General features: G+C 42.0%; 1 protein-coding gene across 1 annotated transcript in view; it reads right to left on the minus strand.

The window, feature by feature from the left end:
• snx29 (sorting nexin 29) overlaps positions 1-17,296 on the minus strand; it is a 538,494-nt gene that overhangs the window by 74,125 nt on the left and 447,073 nt on the right. Inside the window, exon 19 of the mRNA XM_080207008.1 lies at positions 3,675-3,815. Within this exon, the coding sequence (XP_080063134.1) occupies positions 3,675-3,815 (141 nt within the window). The remainder of the gene's footprint in view (positions 1-3,674; positions 3,816-17,296) is intronic.

Raw genomic sequence — 17,296 nt, forward strand, 5'->3', positions numbered from 1 at the left:
ACTTTGTTGTTTGTGGCACTTTGCTGTGCAGGAATGTCTACTGAATTTGCCAACACAGTAACAGGGACCGCAATTCACACACAAAAAAAATCACTGTCGACAAAAGACTTTGGGATATAGTAACGTTGGCTGGATTTCTCCAGCCGTTTGTGCCGCTGGGATTCTCCGGTCCCACTGGCAGCGCACCCTTGTCTGCACTTTTCCCACTGACGTGGAGTGACATCAATGGGAATTCCCATTGACAACGGCAGGATCAAGGAATCGCTTCGCTAGCAAACACGTGCCACCTCTCAATGGCTGAAACCCAGGGGCTGGAAGGCCAGAGAATCTCGCCTGTTATATCAAACGTGAGACTTTCTTTTTATTGCTATTTATTCCCTTAGCTCAGTGTCCAATAGAAATTGCTAATGAGTAACAGTTGCGGCTATGTTGATACCATTTTAATCACGTGCCCTAATTCTTTGGGAGAAAGTGTCTTGTGAACACTCAAAACACAGGTTAATAAACTTCTCAAATGTATATCTATTTAAACATCTACTATTCAGTGTCTAAGGAACTCAAGCACTCAGAACACTCACACGCTGCTTTTCGTATTAAATTAGAAAATGCTGGATAAACTTAGCAGGTCTGGAAGTGTATGTGAGAGAGAAACACAGTTAACATATTGAAGTTAATTGATCTTTCTACAGAATCATAGATTAGAATCCTTTCTAAAAAGGAGGCCATTCAGCCCACTGAGTCTGTACCAACCACAATCCCACCCAGGCCCTATTCCAGTAACCCCATAGATGTTACCCTAGCTAGTCCCTCCGATACTATTTTAACATGTCCAATCACAATTTAACATGGCCAATCAACCTAACCCGCACATCTTTAAACTGTGGGAGGAAAACAGAGCACCCGGAGGAAACCCACACAGACACAGGGAGAATGTGCAAACTCCACGCAGTGATCTGACGCCAGAATTGAACCTGGGTCCCTGGTGCTGTGAGGCAGCAGTGCTAACTACTGTGCAGTCCTGTAATCTTCACGCTTTGTAAGTGAAGATTTGTTGAATGAAACTGGCATGAGATTTGAATTTGACATGAGCAAAAGTGGTCCATTACGTTGGCTGGTGAATCAAAATAACAACTCCTGCGTCATTTTACAGTGTGTCAGTCAGTGTTATTGCATGTCGATATGCCAAGACTGTAAAATTCACTAAAATTGGCCAAATTAGATGATGCAACATAAACTCAGTAGAACGTAAGTGTAAGAATAAGTGTTTAGAATTTTTACTTTAATTTTCCAGAAATTTCAGAAGTATTGCATTAGTTTTTGTGCCAGGAAAATGTGCTCATTATTATTTTAGTAGTAGTTTTTTTTAATACAGATTTCAGAGCAATAAGATAGTGAGTATGACAGTATTTCTATGATTTTCACAGTAACTTCATTGCAGTGTTAACATAAGCCGAACTGTGACACTAAATAAATAAACGTTAAACTTTCAAAACATTACTCACTGGCCAACTATTTGCTGGCATGTGACTGCAGGCTATCAAAGTGCCCATTCCGCCTCAAAGTCGGCACTTGATTTGATTTATTATTTGGCATATTAGTATATAGTGAAAAGTATTGTTTCTCGCTCGCTATACAGACAAAACATACCATTCATAGAGAAGGAAATGAGAGAATGCAGAATGTAGTGTTACAGTCATAGCTAGGCTGTACAGAAGGATCAACTTAATGCAAGGTAGGTCCATTCAAAAATCTGATGGCACCAGGGAAGAAGCTGTTTTTGAGTTGGTTAGTACGTGACCTCAGACTTCTGTATCTTTTTCCAGACGGAAGGTGGAAGAGAGTCCAGGGTGCATGGGATCTTAAATTATGCTGGCTGCTTTGCCGAGGCAGCGGTAAGTGTAGGCAGTCAACGGATGGGAAGCTGGTTTGCGTGGTGGATTGGACTACATTCACGACCTCTTGTCATTTCTTGCAGTGTTGGGCACAGCAGGAGCCCATACTAAGCTCTGACACAACAAGAAAGGATGCTTTCTATGCTGCATCTGTAAAAGTTGGTGGGAATTGTAGCTGACATGCCAAATTTCCTTAGTCTTTTGAGAAAGTAGAGATGTTGGTGGGCTTTCTTAACTACAGTGTCGGTATGGGGGGGACCAGGACAGGTTGTTGGTGATCCGGGCACCTAAAAACTTGAAGCTTTCATGGATTTTGGTTCCGAGCAAAGTGGGGTTCAGAGCTAGTGTCACAGAATGTGACAGCCCATCATGCTGTCGACAGCTCCATAACAGGACCAGCCCAATTAGTATTATTTCCTCACCCTGTCCTTTAGCTCACACACACTTTAATCTGCCTGCCCCGTGGATTTGCGTAATCAATTGTACACTGCTACTCATGCATAATATCTGTTTCAACAGCACCTGACATTTTGGTAATTTGCAAGAATGAAGTAAATATATTGAAAGTAGAGCTGTGGGAGTTAATTAACACAATGCTGTTTGCTCTTACTCAGCTTCAGAAGCAGATTATTCAAGGTGTCAGCGTGTGATAACAATTTATCCAATTTGTTACCGTCCATCTGTATTACCACAGCAATCATTTCTTGGCTGTGTTACTGGACAAAACAACAGGTTCTGCTTCAATGTTTCATTCAGTAAACAGTGAGTCACTATTTAGCTCACTCAATATCTACCTCACCAATGGTTCCCCACCAGTTTTATCCTGGAATTATAAACAGTATCATTGCAAACAAGATTACCACCACAGAAACGTTTCCTTCAACTATATTCAACATACCACACTATCACCCCATCAGAATCATGAAACTATCACAGTTTGTCATGTGTGACATTACTATGATGAAACTGACTCCAGCCTCTTTCACATTTTGCTCTCTTCTGCACTTCCAAATGGCAAAATTTCCAGCCAGCTATAATAGAGTTGATAGCAAAAGATTGCATTAGAACAAGCCTTAGTTAGTTTTAGTGTAATTTTATTGCCTATTAATTATGCTTAATTATGGAAGACTGAATAGGGAAAAAATCATATTTCAACAAAATAATTCAAAAGAAGATGGAGGCTGACGGGAGACCTGACAGAGATCTAAAAAATTATGAGAGGTTTTTTCCAAGGGTGGAAGTGTCAATTACAAAGGGGGTGCAGGTTCAAGGTGAGAGGAGGAATTTTAAGGGAAATGTGCAGGGGAGGTTTCTCACGCAGAGAGTGGTGAGTGCCTGGAACGCGCTGCCAGAGGAGGTAGTGGAAACAGGCACGTTAGCAACATGTAAGAGACCTCTGGACAGGTACATGATAGGGAGGGAATAGAGGGACATGGACCGAGTAAGGGCAGAAGATTTTGTTTTTAGTTTAGTTAGGGCATCATGACTGACATGGGCTTGGAGGGCTTGTTCCCATACTGTATTTTTTCTTTGTTCTTATTTAAAACTAATACAAAAATGAGTATCCTGGTAAGAAGTTATCTCCCTATTTCTGTTTAAAAGCTATTGTCATTTCCATATTAATTGAAGCATGCTGCTAATCTAATACAAAAGCTTGACCTCCAACGGGAAAGTTACACCAGTTTGTGAAATCTCATGAGATTTCAAACAGTGGAAGATCAGCGATGTTTATTCTAATGAATGATGATATGTGTGCATGCAGAGAAAACCTATTAAAGGTACCTTGTTTCCAATAGCTTTTTTGGGTGGGAAATGAAAGGTGTTGACTGAAGGGAACTTGGTCCGTAGCCTGGTGTGCAGTGCCCTGAATTCAGTGTATCTTCTGTAGACGTTCCATTCATCATCTTTGATCCGAATGTAAACCTGCCATCAAAGAAAACAAAATGTTTCATGCTCACATTGATGCTGAGAAAGATAACGTTTTGCTATCCAACTGCAAACGCTTCAGAAAAGCGCGAAGTTCCCATCTTCAATTACGAGGAACCTGAGCACAAGGGGATTAGAGATAATTTATCACTTTACACTGCATGCACCGCTGCAATGCTGTTATCAAGAAAAACAGTCTTCACTCTCTATAATGACGTACAATATTATTGAAGATAATGAAAATCGACACAGTGGAGAGGACAGAATTAAAGGTTTTCCAGCATCTTCTGCTCAACACTTAAAGATACTGACACATACATAAAAATACAAATTGTTGAATGTTTAACACTTTTAAAGAGGTATTTTTCAATTTCATGGAACTACCAAAACCGTACAGCATTTCAAAACATTAAAATCTTAGCCCCTTTCCATTAGGATGAGTTGTACAGATGCATTTTCTGTGAACATTCTCCTTCGTTCTTTTTTTAATATGGGTGGGAGGGCAGTTATAGTTTGAACTCAAGATTAACAATTCATCAATGTTGGACGCAATGTGAATGATTGGAACCAAAAGAGGAAATGCTGGATAATCTCAGCAGGTCTGGCAGCATCTGTAAGGAGAGGAAAGGGCTGATGTTTCAAATCCAGATGACCCTTTGTCAAAGCTAAAAGACACAGAAAGTGGGAGATACTTATACTGCAGGGTGAGAGAACGAAAGATTGCCACAAAAACAAGGGGAAAGGCTGCTAATGGCAGTCCTTTGTTCCAATGATGCCACTTTCCAAAGTGGTGTTTCCAATATGTGCTCCTTCTTCCTCAACAGTGTCAGCTGTGACAGTTGTCGACAGGGCCCTAAACTGCATGTGCTCCATCTCCTGCACCACAAGGTTTCTATACGTGAATGATTGTTCTGCTTTTGGGGCAGAAATTTAGTCAATGGGTGATGATCTGATTAGGATGGCCACAATGACCTGTTCCTTATGTGGAGTGTCTCCCCTAGCCTGTCCGCAAACAGTTGTGGATTGCCCAGATTTTCCACGCTGAAACCTGGGTCTTCACTGCTGGGACTTAGTTACCAGGTTGCGACTGGTGATGTTTGCAGTCAACCTGGGGGAGGTGGGGCTGCTAACAATATGTAGAGTATATTCCAGTAGGGAGCTTGGGATTCCAGATGAGTGTGAGGGGGTTTGTATTTGAGGTCTTGTGTCAATGGGAGTGTGATGTTAGCTGTCAGCTGGGGTGTCAGTGAGGGGGCTGTACACAAGAAACAAGTGGCTGAACAGTTGCTCTCTCTTTATGAACATTCAGAATTAGCTTGGAAAATTCACCCAGACCAGAGCATTTGGTCAAAAGATAAAAGACAGACTGGGACAGGAACACTCATCACTCCAAAAGCAAAAGGTTTCAAATCAAAGCCAGGATCCCACGCAGAACTAGCTGAGGGCGGCAATGAAAATTTGACAAACAAATTGTCTGGGAACAGATAATATTGTCCAAAGCAATAACTCAATCTTCACTGTGACTGTAACTCATGGTAACTAACCATCCACTCCCTTTCCAACCTGTCTGCAGCCTTAGACTTGGTTGAACACCTCCTACTCCAATTCCTTTTCACATTTTTGTCCAGCTGGATGGTACTGCACCCACCAATCGTAGCCAGAGAATCACCTATAAGGATTTATTTTCCTGCTTCTGCAGCAATGTTTCAGATATTCCCCAAGGAACTATCCTTAACGCTGTCCCATTTCTCACCCACAGGTGTTCCTCAGCGACATCGTCCAAAAACACAGTATCAAATAAAGTAAATAAGAGTAAATAAATAAAGCTTATTTATTTATTAGTCACAAGTAGGCTTACACTAACACTGCAATGAAGTTACTGTGAAAATCCCCAACTCGTCACATTCCGGCACCTTTTCAGGTCAGTGCACCTAGACAGCACATCCTTCGGACTGTGGGAGGAAACCTATGCAGACACAGTGAGAACATGCAAATTCCACACAAATAGTGACCCAGACTGGTGATCGAACCCAGGTTCCTGGCACTGTGAGACAGCAGTGCTAACCACTGTGCCACCTCAGTTACTGCATGTGTTTTTGGTACACTGAGCTATACCACAGCACCACATTGCTCAACTCCCACCATCTATCAAGTGTCACACTATTTCCTAACAAGGAGAGAGCGTGGAAAGAGACTGGCAACAAACAAAAAAAACCCAAGGTTTTCTATAATCACTACTGGAAGAACAAGGGCAACCGACACATGGGAACATCAACACCTGGAAATTCCTCCCATTATCCTGACTTAGAAATATATCGCCTGCCATTCCTTCACTGTTGCTGGATCAAAATCCTGGAACTCCCTCCTTAACAATACTGTGGGTGTGTCTACATACCAGCTTGCAGCAATTCAAGTTCCCCACCATTGTCCCAAGCGCATTGGGGATCGGCAATAAATGCTGGCTTAACCAGCGACACCCACATCCCATAAAGAAATACAGATATATAAATAAAGAGTGGTTAGGAAAAGCGTAGGGGCGATTAGATTTAAATAAATAAATAGATATATAAATAAATAACGCCTCTACTTTCTCAGAAAGGAAATGTGGCATGTTCGCTATGACTCTCACCGATTTTTACAGACGCCCCATAGAAAGCATTCTTTCTGATTGTATCGCAGCTTGGTATGGCTCCTGCTCTGCCCAAGACTGCAAGGAACTACAAAGGATTGTCATTGTAGCCCAATCCATCATGCAAATCAGCCTCCCATCCATTGACTCTGTCTACACATCCCGCTGCCTCTGCAAAGCAGCCAGCATAATTAAGGACCCCCTGCACTCTGGACATTCTCTCTTCCACCTTCTTCCATCATAAAAGTCTGTGATCACGTACCAACCGGCTCAAGAACAGCTTCTTCCCTGCTGCTGTCAGACTTTTGAATGGACTTACCTTGCATTAAGTTGATCTTTCTCGACACCTTAGAAATGGTTGAAAAACTACATTCTACATTCTCTCATTTCCTTCTCTATGAACAGTATGCTTTGTCTGTATAGCGCGCAAGAAACAATACTTTTCATTGTATGCTAATACACGTGACAATAATAAATCAAATCAAATCAAATCAAGTCAAAATCTAACAGCACAGTGGGTGTACCTACACCACATGGATTGCAGCGAATCAAGAAAGCAGTTCCTCACCACCTTCCCAAGGATAATGAGGGATTGGCAATAAATGCTAGCTGAGTCAGCAGCACCCACTTCCCATAAAAGAATAAAGATATATATAAATAAAGGGTGATTAGGATAAGAGTAGGGTCGATTAAGGAAAAAGGGGGCTTGCAAATGGAAGCAGGAGAAATAGTGGAGATAATAAATGCATATTTTTCAGGTTTTACAATGGATGATGCTACCCAGACCAAAGTAAATCTAACTTTTTGCCCCAGTTGAGGTTTTCTATGTCTGAAATTTCATCACAGTGAATTGGAGAACCAAATAAAGAGGAAAAAAACATTGTGTTCTCAACAACAGAAGACGTATTTCTTCATGGAGAAATAGGAAGATATTGATACAGCGTGCCCATGAATCACTACACAAAATCTTGTGAAAGGTGGCTTGAGATTAAAGATTTCATCATCTTGATGTTATTGCAATCATTAGTTGTGCAGCACATGCCTTTCATTGACTTATTTTCTCTTCAGATAAACTAAGAAAAAAGATAACATAAAAGGGATTACATTAATCCATTCCCTCCTTCCAGAATCTAATATCCTCCCACCAAACCCTAGCAAACATTTAATAAATAAAAGAAATGACTCTCGGGCTGAATTGCACAAACTAAAGGAAGAACTCAGATTAATATAGCGTCTTTCATATCCTTGGGACGTCCCAAAGCATTTTGGGGACACTGAAGTGTTTTCAAAGTGTGGCCTTTATTATTTTATAGGCTGACATAGTCAACTTGCACACAGCAAGTTCCCACAAACACGTGGGATGAATGACCAGAGACCACATTTATATTTGGTGATGCTGGTTATGGAATCCATGTTGGCTAGGTCACAGGGAGAACTTCCCTGATCTTAACATCCTGTTGTGAGGTTGTTTACATGCACCTGAGCAGACAGACATTTCAACAAAAAGAGGGCATCTCCATGTGAGAAAGATATTGTTTTAGTCTTCAGAATGAATTCTAGATACTGGCTGACCTGTGACAAAGCTCGGGAGATGTAGGTGAGCATAAATGAAATGAATGGAATTCAAATGTGGAGGCACAGGACTGATGTTATGGACAAATACAGATGGTTCACCTTTTGAGCCTACTTTATGGATAGACAAATGGGTCAGTAGTTGCATAATGTAGAGCAACCTCCTCAGGGTAAAGCAATGCAACATTTATGTCAGAAGGTACACATTACCTGCTGAATCTATAAAATAGGTGCATCAGAAGATGGCATGCACAGAGAAATCTGCCAAGAATAAACTAAACAACTATTCCATATCTCATTCAAGACTCTGTAACACTATGAGTTGCCATAAATTGGCCCATTGTAAATTATCACAACTGCAATGACATTAATCAGGTGATTGAGGTGGGCCTGTTAGAATAAGAACTCCCTAATAAAGGGCCAAATTGTTGGGCCAATCAGGGAGCCTCTTGCTTTGTGTTTAACCAGGCGTGTCAGTTCCTCTGGGACTCCCAGTGCAGACTGCTAACTGAAAGCACTCTGTACGCTGTTGTCAGACTTGTAAATAAAGGGATTTTGGAGAAGGGATCTGCCTCTGAGGACTTATTACAACAAACTTCCAGCTCTTTCATGCGAACCCCATAACACTGCAGCACCAACCCCAAAGCTGCAGTGTACAACCTTACCACAGAAGTACCTTCAAAGACCATATGAGGCTGCATAATCACTGGTTATTTATTGCAGCCCCTGGTTGAAATGCAGATTGTCGATGGTGCATGCATTCCTCCCAGCATCCTGAAACTACTTACCTGTTTCACAACAATATAACTGCAGTACACCATCCACCAGAGAGAAAGATCTCCCTTGTCAAGTGTAGTTGACAAAAATCACACCTCCCCGTCATGCACAAGATCTGTGGACTTGCCTATTTGGGTAATTATGTGTTTATGTAATCTGACTGAAGTACAGAGACCCCTCTCCAGGTTTTCTTCCGGAATATTTCCTTGCCTTCTCATTTCCTCTGCGTAAAACCAGCCTGGGTTTTTGAAATTCCCAAAGTGTGGACAGTGAAAAGAAAAATTGAAGTAAAATATGAAGGAGAAAGTAGAACGCATCGAACTGAAATCAAACCCAAAAATGCAAAGAAATAAACACGACCAGTTGTAAAATCAAGGGGCTCTCATTTTAGAAAGATCAAAAAGTCAGTTTTCTTCAGTAGTGTACAAATGCACCCACCAAGTTGGGGGCACTGAACAAAAGGGAAACGAAGAGCCGATGTTTTTAAGGTTTAATAGCACCCACAGCACAATCTTCCTGTTGCCCGTTGCTGCTTGGTCAGAGAACAGGGATAACAATCATTCCTTTATCCTCCTTTCCCCCACTACTCTTTAAAGAGGTTAGAAAGCTCGTACCCCCACAATGAGCTGTGAAGTGGCGGTCAGCTTTTTGATTTGATTTATTATTGTCACATGTATTAGCATACAGTGAAAAGAATTGTTTATTGCGCACTATACAGACAAAACATACTGTTCATAAAGAAGGAAAGAAGAGAGTGCAGAAGGTAGTGTTACTGTCATAGCTAGGGTGTAGACAAAGATCAACTTAATGCAAGGTAGGTCCATTCAAAAGTCTGACAGCAGCAGGGAAGAAGCTGTTCTTGAGTCAGTTGGTACATGATCTCAGATTTTTGTATCTTTTCGCAGTGGAAGAAGGTGGAAGAGAGAACATCCGGGGTGTCTGGGGTCCTTAATTTTGCTGGCTGCTTTTCTGAAGCAGCGGGAAGCGTAGACAATTTAAAGTGTGGAGCTGTTTAAAGCAACTGGTGTGTTTCTACTCAATTTGCCACTTGAAATGATTGATAAACATTTCTGATTCCGGGACAGAAAAGCCACTCGCCCCCTCCATCATTATTTGCCAGAAGGGCCACACTGCCATGAGCCTGAACTATGACCAGAGGGCCAGATTTAAGCTCTTCAAAGTGTTTAGCTGCGGTCACTCTTGGAAACAGGGATCGTTTCCGAGGAAAGAAAGCTCACGGAAAGGCAGTGGGAGCTCAGGCCAGGAGAGAAGCCTGATTTCAGGTTTCAGGTGACTAATGTTGAAAACAGTATTACCCACAATTTGAAGGTAAAAATCGACAGCTGGGAAGATCAGAACTGGAGTGAGTCACTTGGAAAGAATAAGTCAATTGGAGGCTTCGTTTCCTGTTAGCCAGCCAATCTTCTGTCCATACCAATATGTTAACCCCTATACCATGAGCTTTTATTTTCTGAAGTAAGCTTTAATGTGGCTTCTTAACAAATGACTTCTGGAAATCTAAGTAGGGTACACCTACTGGTTCCCCTTCATCCACAACACATGTGACTCCTTTTAAGAGCTCCAATAAACTGGTTAAACACAATTTCTCTTCCACAAATCTATGTTGGCTCTGCCTGTTTGCATTGAATTTTCCCAAGTGTCTGGCATCCCCAAATCAAGCAAATTTTAGAAAATTAAAACAAACGCTTCAACTAACTTCAAGACCTTAGGGGGGGATTTTCCCATCCGGTCCACCATGGGAAGCGTGGGGGTGGGGGGAGCAGACCATGCAAAGGTTCACTGACCTCGAGTGGGATTTTCCAGTTTTGGGGCGAGTGCAGCAATCCTGCCTTTAGAGTCTCTCCAAATCAGGCGACTTGTCAGTTCCTGGACCCAACAATTTGCTCCTTATCACTTCCCTGGTGATTATAATTTTCCTGAGTTCTTCACTGCTATCCAATTCCAGATCTATAGTTACTTATGGGATGTTACTTATGCCATCGCTACAGATCATAAGTAAGTCTAAGGGAGTTCCACGATATACACTATACCTATGTAAGTGTGTATGATTTGTGTAGTGTTTCCAGTAAAGGTCACAATCCGCTGCCACATTAGTACCATTAAGGGCAGCATGGTGGCACACTGCTGCCTCACAGTACAAGGGACCCGGGTTCGATTCCCGGCTTGGGCCACTGTCTGTGTGGAGTCTGCACCTTTTCCCCGTGTCTATGTGGGTTTCCTCCGGGTGCTCCAGTTTCTTCCCATAGTTCGCAAGATGTGCTGGTTAGGTGCACTGGCCGTGCTAAATTCTCCCTCAGTGTACCCAAATGGGCACCAGACTCTGATGACTCAAGGATTTTCACAGTCACTTCATTGCAGTGATAATGTAAGCCTTCTTGTGACACTAATAAATACACTTTAAACTTTCCATTATATGTCATTGATTGGTTCATTACTATTATAACTTTGAAACCGCCGAAGAGTAGCTACAGATGATATATCAAAATAACCAAACCTGAAAAATAACAGTAAAGAAAAGCATTTATACATTTACTGTCTGGGCAGGATTCTCCGCACACTCCTGCTGCGTGTTTCACAGCAGCTGAGGCAGTCCATTATTGGCTGGTGGTGGGTTTTTTGGTCCCACTGCTGTAAATGGGCTTTCCAATATTGTGCACCCTGCTCCATCACTAAGAAACCCACGACAGGGTCTGCTATTGACAGGAACACAAGATCCTGCTGGCAGGAATGGCCAGAAAATTCTGATCTCAGTAACTGAAAATTCTAATGTCCATAATATTTAGACAAAATAAAAACAAAATATTACACATCTTATGGTGGATAACATGATTACATTTCGCCACTGATCATGTTAAATCTGAAATCCAGGAGTGCTGGATTTTTGTTTGACAGCAGGAATAAGAGAGTATGGAGCTAAGGATGGAGTGGGGATACAGCCATGATTTCACTGAATTGCAGATAAGGCTCAAGGAGCTGAATGGCCTATTCCTACTCTTACGTTGCTTCCTGCCTTTTAATACCTTTTAAAACGCATTAAAGCTTTTACTTCAAGGCCTCAGGCCTGTATCAAAAATCAAGGCTTTAACCAGCTTCATTCCCTAAAGCAGCTGAGGGACATTAAAAGCCACATTCATTCATTTCTCCACATGCATTCTCCCTGTTGAAGCAGAGGAAATCTTCCATGTCCAGTGAGGAATTGGGTTTTTGTCTTTTTCCAAAATATTCCAAACCAAATCGGTGCTTTGAATTTTCAAAACATGATAATCCTACAGAAGGCGGCCATTTGGCCCATCGAGTCTGCACCGAGCACAATCCTACCCCGGATCTTATCCCCATAATCCCATGCACTTACCCTAGCTAGTCCCCCTGACACACTAAGGGCAATCCACTAACCTGCACATCTTTGGACTGTTGGAGGAAACTGGAGCACCCGGTGAAAACCCACGCAGACACGGGGAGAACATGCAAACTCCACACAGCCACTGACCCAAGGCGGGAATCGAACCCGGGTTCCTGGCGCTGTGCGGCAGCAGTGCTAACCACTGCGCCACCCGAGGCATTACTTGTGGCAGGTATCATGTTTTAAGATGTTTAACAGTTCCTCCTCTTCAATTCTGAAATAAATTTTACTTCAAAGGCAGTCAGATAACACCTGTGATTCAATAAACCTGTGATTTACTTTATTGGGCGAGATTCTCTGGCCTCCCCTCAGCGATTTTCTCGGCGGTGGGAGGCAGCAGGCCTTCAGCCGGTACTGGGAGCCTCTGGCCCTGTGGCTGTCAATGGGAATTCCCACTGAAGTCACCTTGTGCTGCGGGAAACCCAGAGAACCCCACTGTTGTGAACAGCTGGAGAACTCCAGTCAATGACATTTGCGGGGGGAAAGGGGGGTATCAGGATATTGAATTCGATGATCAAAATGAATGGCGGAGCAGACTCGAAGGGCTTCTAGTTTCTACGTTTCTGTTTAAGAAAGTGAAATGAAGGTTTTTGTTCAGCAAGAATGACCCCCTTTCTTAGCTGAAAGAAAAGCAAACAGAAGATGAACCTGGTTTGTTGGATTCCTTCTTATTATGACCCCGTTTTTCACTCAAAAAAACCGTTCAGAAATATTTCTCTTGAGAAAGACAGTGAATGAGGGAGCAGATCATACGCCAGTAGAATGTCACTGCACAAAGCACACATCGCAAAATCACAGGTCTATGATTTTCTGTCCATTTGCATTAATAAACAGAAAATCCTGGTCAATGTGCAAAGCTTCAGTGTTGCAGCCAAGTGTTTTCTTAGATAAGAATATACAAACTGCAAATGCTGAACTTTTTAGGACTTAATGAGATAACCTTTAATGGCTTATGGAAATCTCTGTTTTCTAAAGTCTGCATGAGTTGGTAAACACACTCCAAAAATTTACAGTGGAAATTGGCTATCATCAAGGAAAGCAGCAGGTTGCTAATGATCTAAAATGTGCCACGGAGAGGTTTAGGGAGGAGGCAAATCGGTAAGTTCTAAACTCGATTGTCCCAAGGCTTGTCTGTGTCTTCTACGACCACCTCACAATTCCATAGATTGGCATCTGAACCCTAGGGATATCCTCAATTCATAGAAAACCTACAGTGCAGAAAGAGGCCATTCAGCCCATCGAATCTGCACTGACTCTCCAAAGAGCATCTTACTCAGGACCTCCACACTGCCCTATCCCCATAGCCTCATTCATTTCCCATGAATACTCCACCTAACCTACACATCTTTGGACACTAAGAGGCAATTTAGCATGGCCAATCCACCTAACTTATACATCTTTACAACATGGGAGGAAACAAGAGCATGCAGAGGACAGCCACGCAGACATGGGGAGAATGTGCAAACTCCACACAGACAGTCACCCAAGGCCGGAATCGAACCCAGGTCTCTGGCGCTGTGAGGCAGCAGTGCTAACCACTCTGCCATCCTTCCACCATATTTCTAGACCCTGTGATCGTCCTTAAACCTGGTGCTTCCAGATCCCCAGAATTAAGTGGAAGACTTTCAGTTCAAAAGACACCATTCCAACTATGCCAAACTCTGTGCCCTTGCCATCATTCCTAAATCCAAGCTGTCTCAACACTGATACATCTGTGCTCTTTTAAAGCCTCTGGCTCAATATCAGCAATGCATATTGTATTGGGTCTGGTGGATTTTTTTTTGACATTTTGAAAACCTGTGTTAATTTTAACACATTGGCTCAATGTTCATATACATGAAATAACAATAAATTAAGTTATGGATCAGCGGGTACAGAATAACCAATCAGTAATTGTAAGCAAAAATTAAAACCATTAATTAGCAAGTTAAAAAAGAAAATAAAGTACAGGAAGTCAGCAAAGTTGCCAATCTGAGAGACAGGCCAAACAAATTGCTCAAAATGTAGTTTAATTTTTAACATTTAATAATAAGATGAATGTTTACAATTGAAAATATGTTTTGCAACATAAAATGCTTCAAAAATTAGGGAAAAAAAAATCTTTTCCAACAGGATAAAGATACAAAAGTCTGAGGTCATGTACCAACCGACTCGAGAACAACTTCTTCCCTGCAGCTGTCAGACTTTTGAAGGGACTTTTACCTCGCATTAAGTTGATCTTTCTCTACACCCTAGCTATGACCGTAACACTACATTCTGCACTCTCTCCTTTCCTTCTCTATGAACGGTATGCTTTGTCTGCACAGTGCGCAAGGAACAATACTTTTTACTGTATACTAATGCACGTGACAATAATAAAACAAATCAAATCAAACAATGAAGAGAAATCTCTTCCAACTACATATTAGGCAGACGGAGGCCATTGTACTCAACCTCTGTCACAACCCCTGTCCTTAATCATTGCCTCCGTCTCTTTCTCTGGCTCATACTTGAGGCTGAACCCACTATTCACAATCTTGGCACCTTATTCAATTCAAGGAGGAGCCTGAGACTCCATATCTACTCCACTGGTGGGTAGAGCGGGAGGGTTGCAAACCAGGGAAGTGGAGTCAAGACCTCAAAGGGCAGAATGAGCTCGTCCTAGGCTCAATGTTCCATCACCAAGATTTCCTATGCCCACTTCTGCCACATTACCAGCCTCAGTCAGTTAATTTTCTATTAGAAATCTCATTCACACCTCTGTTACCTGTAACTTAGCTATTCCAAAGCAACCTAATTGAATATTAGTGGACCTAATGATCTTTAGAACATAGAAATCAAGGCAAAAAGCATTAAGTCCTCAGGTATGTCTGGAATAACTTTCCTGAAGAAGGTGCATTGTGCTACTATATTCAAGGGGTGTTTATTGCATGTTACATGTATGACAAATGAAAGTTTAAGCAAGGACAAATTTCCAAGCATAATTTTTGTGTTTTAATCAATTTTAAATGCTTACATAGAACATAGAACATAGAACATTACAGCGCAGAACAGGCCCTTCGGCCCACGATGTTGCGCCGACCAGTTACAAAAACAATGACCCACTAGCCTATACCAATCCCTTTTCGTCCATAAACCTATCCAGAGATCTCTTAAACGCCCCCAAACTAGACGCATTTACAACTGCAGCAGGCAGGGCATTCCAATCCTTCACCACCCGCTGGGTAAAGAACCTACCCCTGACATCCGTCCTGTAGCTACCCCCCCTTAATTTAAAGCCATGCCCCCTCGTGCTAGCTTTCTCCATCCGAGGAAAAAGGCTATCACTATCCACCCTATCTAAACCTCTAATCATCTTATATGTTTCAATAAGATCCCCTCTTAGCCGCCTTCTTTCCAACGAAAACAACCCTAAATCCCTCAGTCTCTCCTCATAGGACCTCCCCACCATACCAGGCACCATCCTAGTAAACCTCCTCTGCACCCTCTCCAACGCCTCCACATCCTTCTTGTAATGCGGGGACCAGAACTGCACACAGTACTCCAAGTGTGGCCGCACTAGAGTAGTGTACAGTTGCAACATTACACTGCGACTCCTAAATTCAATCCCCCTACCAATAAACGCCAAGACACCGTACGCCTTCTTAACAACCTTATCTACTTGATTCCCAACTTTCAGGGATCTATGTACACACACACCTAGATCCCTCTGTTCATCCACACTATTCAAAGTCCTCCCGTTAGCCCTATACTCGACACATCTGTTGCTCCTACCAAAGTGAATTACCTCACACTTCTCCGCATTAAATTCCATCCGCCACCTCTCGGCCCAGCTCTGCAACCTATCTAAGTCTCCCTGCAGACTATGACACCCTTCCTCACAATCTACCACACCTCCAATTTTGGTGTCATCAGCAAATTTACTAATCCACCCAACTATACCCTCATCCAGATCATTAATAAAAATTACAAACAACAGTGGCCCCAAAACAGATCCCTGAGGCACACCACTCGTAACTGTACTCCATGATGAATATTTACCATCCACCACCACCCTCTGTCTCCTATCTGATAGCCAATTCCTGATCCAACTTCCTAGATTACCCACAATCCCATACATCTGCATTTTCTGCAGAAGCCTACCATGGTGAACCTTATCGAACGCCTTACTAAAATCCATGTATACCACGTCAACTGCCTTACCCCCATCCACCTCTTTGGTCACCTTCTCAAAAAACTCAATAAGGTTACATCTTTTATTTACTCAAAGTAATGATTATTCAAATATTCCTTTCACTGTTCCTTCATAATATCCATTCTTAATCATCAATGTCAGTATTTGTGTAAGTTGTACATAACTAACTATTCATTCAGCGTGTTATACCATCAAAACATGTCAAATTGCAATTTTACTTAATTCGTATCTCCACGTATTTTCTCTCTAAATATCAGCTGTGTACATGAAGTTCTAATGAACCCAAGGAAATGAAAATTAAATATATAAATGTCCAAGCAATTTCCCTTATCATTTCATTTTGAAGTAACTGTACAAGTTTATCAGGAGGTCAAAGTAATAAACACTGCCTAGGCTTTTATTAAACACCTCAGTCTGTGGTCTTGGCACTTTAATAAGCACAGCTGTTGTTTAGCACATTTTATATTTGTGATGAATGGTAGTTGCTGCGTAATCCTCAATCTTGTATCAAATCCCTGACTCCAGATGGTGGGAGAGGTAGAGGGTGAAAGAGAGAGAGGGAGAGAGAGTGAAAGAGAGAGGGAGAGAGAGTGAAAAAGAGAGGGGAAGGGAGTGAAAGAGAGAGGGAGTGAAAGAGGGAAAGGAGAGAGAGGTGAGAGAGGAGCGGGAGAGAAGCTTTGTAGTCTGTATATCATATAACTTATTTCTTTTTATTCTTTGATAACAAAGGAGAGCTTTCAGAATCAAAACCAACGATCTGTTTCTCTTACATGGTGACCTTCTTCCATCTGGGAAAAGATACAAAAGTCTGAGGTCACGCACCAACTGACTCAAGAACAGTTTTTTCCCTGCTACTATCAGACTTCTGAGTGAACCTACCTCACATTAAGTTGATCTTTCTCTAC

This window comes from Carcharhinus amblyrhynchos, chromosome 18 (genome assembly GCF_965287045.1).
Source record: "Carcharhinus amblyrhynchos chromosome 18, sCarAmb.v2.hapA, whole genome shotgun sequence".
NCBI classification, from domain to species: domain Eukaryota; kingdom Metazoa; phylum Chordata; class Chondrichthyes; order Carcharhiniformes; family Carcharhinidae; genus Carcharhinus; species Carcharhinus amblyrhynchos.